General features: G+C 57.0%; 1 protein-coding gene across 14 annotated transcripts in view; it reads right to left on the bottom strand.

Annotated features, from left to right (window-relative positions):
* UNK (unk zinc finger) overlaps positions 1-7,683 on the bottom strand; it is a 33,222-nt gene that overhangs the window by 7,203 nt on the left and 18,336 nt on the right. For 11 of the 14 annotated variants that reach the window (XM_078066094.1, XM_036088666.2, XM_078066101.1 and 8 more), the window contains 10 exons: positions 7,393-7,602; positions 6,361-6,537; positions 6,077-6,207; positions 5,541-5,676; positions 4,832-4,949; positions 3,606-3,690; positions 2,020-2,162; positions 1,396-1,596; positions 749-814; positions 79-253 (listed from right to left, as the gene is read on the bottom strand). In XM_078066094.1, coding sequence (XP_077922220.1) covers positions 79-253; positions 749-814; positions 1,396-1,596; positions 2,020-2,162; positions 3,606-3,690; positions 4,832-4,949; positions 5,541-5,676; positions 6,077-6,207; positions 6,361-6,537; positions 7,393-7,602 — 1,442 coding nt within the window. Of the gene's footprint in view, positions 1-78; positions 254-748; positions 815-1,395; positions 1,597-2,019; positions 2,163-3,605; positions 3,691-4,831; positions 4,950-5,540; positions 5,677-6,076; positions 6,208-6,360; positions 6,538-6,707; positions 6,871-7,392; positions 7,603-7,683 lie in introns of those variants that run through there. The other 3 variants (XM_078066108.1, XM_078066099.1, XM_078066106.1) reach the window with 3 other exon arrangements.

Below are 7,683 nucleotides of genomic sequence, written 5' to 3'. Positions count from 1 at the left end.
TTGAATCTCACTCCAGAGACCTAGTTTCTCTAACTCCAGATCCAGTCCTGGACTTGGCAACAGAAATGGCCTAGTTACCTATGACTGACTCTACCGTGTCGCTGGTGGGATAGAAGGGCAGAGCATTTGCATTCATGCCAGGGACGCTGCTGGTGCCTGCAGGGCTAGGGGGAGTAGCTGCCAGGCTGGAGGTGATACTAGAAGAGATGCTTGAGGTCAGGGGGCTGCCCACGGGAAGGATGCCCAGCATGTCCTGCAACGAAAGAGTGAGGAGGAAGCAATGGGATGCCCGCTCATGGAGGCCATGGCCAGGGGCTAGAGATGGGGGCTGGGAGGGGCAGAGGAAATGGTGCGTTACAGCTCTCATCCGGATGCCCCCATGCCCAGACAGGACCCCACCCACTCGACACCTTGCTGAGAGGCTGGGATTGGAGAGCTGTGCCTTGCAGGCCGCAGGGCCCACTCACCCTAAGTGTACAAGCCCTACAGTAGGGGAAGGGAGAAGTCAGTCCAGCGCCTAGCATAGTACGACGTTCCAGAAATATTGTTTTTGACTGATGAGTCCAGGAGGTGACAGGTTCCAGGGCTTGACCCCACCCTCTCTGGATTTGGGGCTAGGGCCCCACTTTAGCCCTGCCCTCAGCTTGTGGGGAAAGCAGTGGTCCCACTCCCTGAGGCTGGGGATTCTGGGCCTGTCCTATCAATAGCAAGTGCCAGAAGGGGAGACACGGGGCTGAGAGCTATATACCTGTTTGGGCTGAAGCAGAGGCTGCTCTTGACTCCTGGGCTCTAGTGAGTGGGGTTTTAACTTGGCCTGAGAGAGAAAAGTCAGAGAACAGGAGATGAGTGTGGTCCTAGGGAGGGCCCCTGAGTCCAGGAGTCCTCCCAAGCATCAACCTGCCATGGCCCACTAAGGCTGACGGCACCTGTCACGCAATTCCCCTCTACACCACGTACCCTGCTCTCCCTCCCCACCCTTACTCCTTTCCCTACCGTAGGAACCAGGGGAGCTGTTCCTCTTCTCCCTGGTGACTCCAAGCCTCAGGTTAGACCAATTAGAGACCCTCTGTCCTGCTCCCCAAGGCCCTGCCACTCCATCAAGGCAGCATAGGGCAGGGGAAAGACCAGCTATGGGGTCAGAAGACCGAGATAGGAGTCCCTGCTCCTCTATTAACTGGCTCCGTGACAGGTACCTGGCTATGCTAACCTTCCTGTCTTCGCTTGTAAAACGGGACGGCCTCACTCCCTCTGCTTAGTGTTGCAGAGGCTGAAGACAGGGACCTCCTAGCTCCCAGTCATGTTCCCCATAGTCGGGCCAAGACAGCCCTCCAGGGCTTCTCCTGACCCATGCAGGGAGAAAGCTAACCTCACTGGGCTTCCCCTTACATCCCTTACCTGGCATTTAAAATTTTTCAGGTACTCAGCTCCCACCTGGTCTTCCCTCTCAAAGCCAGGAGCCTTCTTATAGCTGCCAGGGGCGAGGCCAGACTCCCCAGGGAAGACAATGCCTTCCAGGTTCGGGGGCTTCCTGATGGAGCCCGGGGGGGAGCCACAGAGATTAGATGGGCTTCCTAGATTGCTGTTTCTACAGAGGAGCTGCAGAGAAGAAAGGGAGCGGCTTTGTGGGCACAACGTGGGCTGGGGCGTGGCCCACCCTCCACCCCCTCCTCAGAGGGAGATTCCTCAGCAAGGGGCTCAGTTCTGTTTTCATCTGCCAGTGGGCAGCAACTACCATGCAGGGACCCCGAACCTCAGGAGGAAATTATGTGGGAGTGTGACAGAAGGCTTGTGTCCCTTCTACCAGCTCTATTCAGGCTGACCCACACAGGCTCTGGGTACACCACCCTCTACCAGATTTTGAAAGAAAAACCCTGGGGCAGAAAGAGTAGAACCCCCTTGGCCTGAGGCAAAATACCAGGGCCCACCAAGCACAGGCTGGGAGGGAACTGGGGGCATTAGAGGCAGGTGTTGACTCCTGGCTAGGCATGGTGCCCACCCACTCCCTGGACAGGCACGTACAGCGCTGAGGTCAGGGGCATGTGGGCTGGAGGGGCTCACAGGCACCGAGTCTCCGGCAGCAGATGGCATGTACAAGACGGGACCCGGCTGAGTGGGGCTCGACACAGCTGAAGTAGGTTGTAGATCGTCACTGAGGGGTGGCTCTGCAAGAGACAGGATCAGGGCGTCAGCAGGCCCCTGTGCCAGCTCTGTCCCTCCAAAAACACATCTGGGTCTTCTTCAAAGGAGACCATGCACCCCCTGTACACAGAGGGAAGGCTCCTACCTTCTTTCTATTAATATTGCATACTGTGCACTTACTTTGTACCTGGCAATTTGTATTAACTGTGAATCTTCACAATGACTAGAGGATGCAAATAATATTGTGGTCTCCATTTTACAGATAAGAAAACTGAGGCTCAGAGAGGTAAGGTTAATCTCCCTAGGTGGTAGAGCTAGGAAACAAAAGAGCTGGGATTTGAACTCTGATCTGCACTACTCCAAAGCCTGAGCCATTAATTACTTCTCTGTGTTGCCTCAAGCAGTGGGCCCCGTTGCCCATGGCTGGGGATGACCGCTGTGCCAAGAATATACTCCCCCCTCCCAGGGCCTTCTAATCCCAGAGATAAGGCCTGAGCCTGAAAAGAGGTAAAGGACAATCGGAGCAGTGGCTTGTGGTGGACACGAGTTTTAACTGGAGCTCCATCTCCGAGATGGGCAGTGGTGGTCTAGAGTGCAGTGTAAGAACCGAGAGCCGCGCTGTCCGACGCAGCAGCTATGAGCCCCATGTGGCTATGAGGGGCTGGTCTGAACTGAAACATGCTGCACCTACCTATTCGAGTGTGCAACAGATTTCAAAGACTTCGTTTGGAGGGAAAAAAAAAAAAAGTAAAATACTGATTTTTTTACACTATTTTTGAAATGATTATAATTTTATATTGAATTAACTAAAAATATATTGTTAAAATTAATTTACTTTTTTTTAAACATAGTTACTAGAAAATCTAAAATGACATGAAGGTTGGGGAGCCTGGGTGGCTCAGTCGGTTAAGCGTCTGCCTTCGGCTCAGGTCATGATCTCAGGGTCCTGGGATCGAGCCCCACGTCAGGCTCCCTGCTCAGCGGGGAGTCTGCTTCTCCCTCTCCCTCTGTCCCTGCCTCTGCTCTCTTTGTCTCTCTCTCTCAAATAAATAAAATCTTTAAAAAAATAAAAAATAAAAATAAATAAAAATAAAAAAAATAAAATGACATGAAGGTTGCAGTATATTTTCACTGGACAGCTCTGCTCTCAGCAGGACAGAGCGCCATGTTTCATTAGTGACGTCTGCCATGGATGTGGCATGGGATAGCTGCTGAGATCTGCCTAGTTGGTTCCGTGAGGGCACCTCACCCTGCCTGGGACTGTGAGTGCCTGACTAGGGGCCCGGTCCTGCTCTCTATCTCACGATCTTGGAAGCTCCAGGGTTTGAGGCCATTTACAGGGGGTTTGTGCAGGGGGGCCCGGAATTTCCAGTGAGGACAGAGCCTGCTGCGGGCCGCTCCTCTGACTGAGCCTGAGCAGAGGGTGAGGGGAGGAGAGGGAGGAGAGGCCAATGGGCACAGCATACGTTCTACGTGGGCGAAGGCGCAGAAAGGTCCTCGGGGACAGCTGCCCGACTGCTGCATGTCGTTGCACTTGGTGGATTTATAGATCTAGAGGGTAGAGCAGAGGCAGGTCAGGCTTAGGCAGAGAGGGACAGGCAGGCATGGGTGCCTTCAACATAGGAGGGTTAGCTTAGTAATCTAACCTTTCTCCTCCCCATTCCATGCCACTTCCCTAAGTCCCTCCCTACTGACTTGATACTCAAACTCCTGAAGCAGATATGGCTACCCCCATGCCAAGGACACCCTCCCTTCTGGGGTCACAGCTTCAACCAGCCCTGCTTCAGCCCTCACAAAGGGATCTTCTTCATGCTGCTTCTCCACTCAGGGTCTTGGCCAGGGCTGTGACCTCCAAATGTCCCTCTGGACATTAAGGAAGCCAAGATCACAGGCAGCACCCACCCACCACGGGGCACCCTGAGTTGGGATCTATGTATAACTTTCTACCCACATAAGGTGGCCTCTGTCCATATGTCTATCTCAGCATGTCTTAGCCTCCGTGTACCCATGGACAGCATGTGCCTCTATATACCCTACCAGATCTTGGGACACTGACATGGCCCAAGCTACACCATGGGGCCAGGGGGCGGGGGACATACAACAGCGAGGTTGCTGGTACTATAAGCTCTGATCTGAAACACCTGGAAGGGGCTTTCTTTTTTAAATCCTCATGTCACTGGATTGTAAGCATCATGAGTGGTACAAAGCCCAGAATGGCCAGGTCACTATGCCCAGTCCATGCCTTCCCTGTCAGGAGGCTGGGGGGAAACAAAACTGGGAGCAAGGGGCTGCTCAGGGACTATGGGCTCAGCACAAGGCAAGTTACCAAATTAGGGTACAGGGCTCCTTTAGGCACTGTGTGGACGGCGGCCTCTTCCAGGATGCTGTCAGCATGAGCTCTGCCCCATCTGCCCAGGCTCTCCGTTCCTCTTTCCTTGCACCCCCCGGGCACGTGAGGCCACCCCCAGCCCCCCCAGGCCCAGGCCCTCCGTTCCTTTTTCCTTGCCCCCCCCCAGGGCACGTGAGGCCCCCCCAGCACCCCCCGGCCCCGGCCCAGGCCCTCCGTTCCTCTTTCCTTGCTCCCCCCCAGCCCCCCCAGCCCAGGCCCAGGCCCTCCATTCCTTTTTCCTTGCCCCTCCCGGGCATGTGAGGCCCCCCCAGCCCCCCCCGGCCCCCCCCGGCCCCGGCCCACCTCCGGGTGGAACTGCTGCTCCGTACGGCTATGGCAGTACTGGCAGGCGTCGCCGCTCTCGCACTTGCCAGGGTCTCCCCACTCATCCCCATGCTTTACGTTCGGACACGGAGATGACCTGGTCCGGTTAGACGGCAGGGTCAGAGCGACGCACGAGAGGGAGAGAGCAGGAGCTGGGGGGTGCCAACTAGACGCCTGTTCAGGACCCCTCCCTGGTCTCCCTGCTTCACGGGGCCAGGCTCACAAAGAGAAAAGACGAGCTACACAGTGAGAGCCTTAATGGAGCCGGAAGCCAGGCTCTGCTTCTGTGGTCAGCACGGCCGTTATCAGCAAGAAGGACAATTTTGTCCCCTTCTGCCAGGTCCTCATGCCAAGCATTGTGCAGCTCCAGGAGGGCCAGGCTATAGCCAGAACCGTACTTCCCACACGATGGCTTGGCCCCGGCAGTCGTCCCTCAGGATCAGAACTGGAGGGGTCTTAGAGATGATCTGACCTAAGATCCTCATCTCATACCACAGGAGGATCCCAGAGGACTCCCCATCATTCAGCTTATCCTGCTACTCCCTCCCCTTATACCTGGGCCCTGCAACCCTGCAATCCCCAGGGCTGGCCTCCCGGCCTCCCTGCGAGCACACTGGAAGCAGCCCCCGCCACAATCCCTTCCCTGCCACCCCTCCCTCCCATGACTGGCCTGCCTGGGCCAAAGGACCTGTATTTGTGTTTCCGGGGGCTCCGCCGCCGGTCCTTGCTGTTGTGGTAGTAGGGACAGGCATAACCCTGGCGGCACAACCTCGGGGGCTTCTTGCACGGCTCCGTCTTATAGTTCCCCAGCACATAAGCAGTCTCTACACAAGGGGGCCAGAGGCAGGGGTCAGGCAGGTGGGGCAGGAGAAGCCACTTGGGAAAGGGTCCAGGAGCTCCGGCCACCTCCTCATGTGCCAATGCCAAGACTGAGACCCAGCAGAGAGGTAAGAACACCATCCCTCACTGGAGACACTCAAGGCTCATAGGATCAAAAAGGGCAACCTCAGAAGGGTCAAGAACACCTTTATATAAACACACCTAAGGGCAAAATGTGTCTGGGAAAGTCCCCAGAAGTGCCCCCAAATGAAAGGGCTGTGGTTGGATGTAAGGTGGGATGAAGAAGTGGCGGTGAGCCAAATCCTTAGGGCAGCCATGGGCAGGAGAGGAGAGAGGACAGACACCTGGCAGAGGAGGCACGGCCACCTGTGGGGCCACCCTTACCTTGCCACCGTGGCTCCTCACTGAGGATTTTTTCTATCATGGCATGGCTCGCAGCCCCAGCCGTCTGGCCCTCTATGCTGCCCTCTACTGTGGTCTGGCCGTTCTGCAAGGCCTCCATGGCCTGGAGCTCTCTGGGAGGAAAGGAGAGGACAGAGGGCGGGGACGGGGCATGAGGGGGGAAGCAGAGTGCCAGCCCCTGCACTCCATCTATGGCAGTCCCCGCGTCAGCAGCCAGGCCCCCACCCTGGCCCACAGCCATCAGCCCAGCATGGCATCCAGCCCACCTGATGTCGTAGACGGGGGAACGGAGGTCATGGGGCCCGTGGGCAAAAGCACAGTGCAGGCCGTTTTTGGTGCAGTTGCCTTTTGAGTCTGTCTCGTGGATACAGATTCCAGTCTTGTAGTAGCGCAGGTGGTATCTACGCTCAGTGTCCCCTGTGGTCCTGTGCAGGAACGGGCACCTGAAACGTTGGGGGGGGTCACTCACCTTCGCCCTTGGAGCCTGGGCAGTCAGCCCCTGCCCTCCCCCCCCTCCCTGTTGAAGGCTTTCCCCGTGACCCGGACGGTGCGCTGACTGAGGAGGCCAGCAGTGACGGGCCCTGCTGCGGTAACAGACCCCCCCTCCCACCACCTGTTGGATGCTGTAGCTTGATGGGGGCCCATCAGGGCCCAGGACTCCCACTTCAGCCTGCTCAGCAAGTCCTCTCAGAGGCTACTTGGCCAGGGCCCTGGGCTGACTTGAAGAGAAGCTCCAGAGGGGGGCACACTCCTGGGAGCGCAAGTGCTGGCTGGATCTGCAGGGGTCCACAGAGAAACGGCCTGCTCAAAGCATGGGCGTACCCTCTCATGCCCCAGTGCCTTAGTAGGCTGGGGACAGGGGGCTCGGGGGGTGGGAAGGAATAAGCCTTGTACCTCTGGGAGAAGTGTGAGTGCAGGGATGGTTCAGTGAGTTGTACCCACAGACCCCCAGCAGTGCTTCCCATTACCACCTCTGCAAGGCTCAGACAAGCAGGGTCAACAAATGCTCCCTCTCAGAGTGATGTCCCCAGGCTTGCCTTTTCTTCTACTTAGCAGAAGAAAAGCCTGTGTAGGGTTTCCCAAAAGTGGGTAAAGAAGAAGGGGCCTCCCCCAAAGGATGGGGGGGTCTGAGCCCAAGTCCAGGCCACAGGAAGGCAGGCCAGGCTGCAACAGTACTCCCAAAAGCAGCCTCTGGTTGGCTTCTCAGACTCTGCCTGGCCTATTCTGAGGGCATCTGACTCAGGAGACATGAGGCTCCTCTGAGGGCAGGCTGCAGGGAGGGGAGGGGGAGTACTCACTCGTCGCCCTCCGGGCAGAGGCCCGTGGCCTCGTCGTACTTGGTGCAGTAGACGTCGGGGCTGTAGTTGAAGGTGCCGTCCCGACGGCGGATGGACCGGCGACGTCTCTGGTTCACGAAGTGCCAGTGGAAGCAGGTGTAGGGCCGGTGCTGAGTGCATTTGTGTTGCACAAAGAGTGGGCACTGCTCCGTGCGGAATTCCTTCAGGTACCTGCAGGGAGAGCCCCCACGGAGGGTGGGCCAGGAGCAGAGACTTAAGCCCCTTGCTTCCCAGCATGAAATTAGCCACCAC

This window comes from Halichoerus grypus, chromosome 2 (assembly GCF_964656455.1).
Source record: "Halichoerus grypus chromosome 2, mHalGry1.hap1.1, whole genome shotgun sequence".
NCBI lineage: Eukaryota > Metazoa > Chordata > Mammalia > Carnivora > Phocidae > Halichoerus > Halichoerus grypus.
Note: the sequence above shows the minus strand (reverse complement) of the source record. Positions and strands in the feature narration are given on the sequence as shown.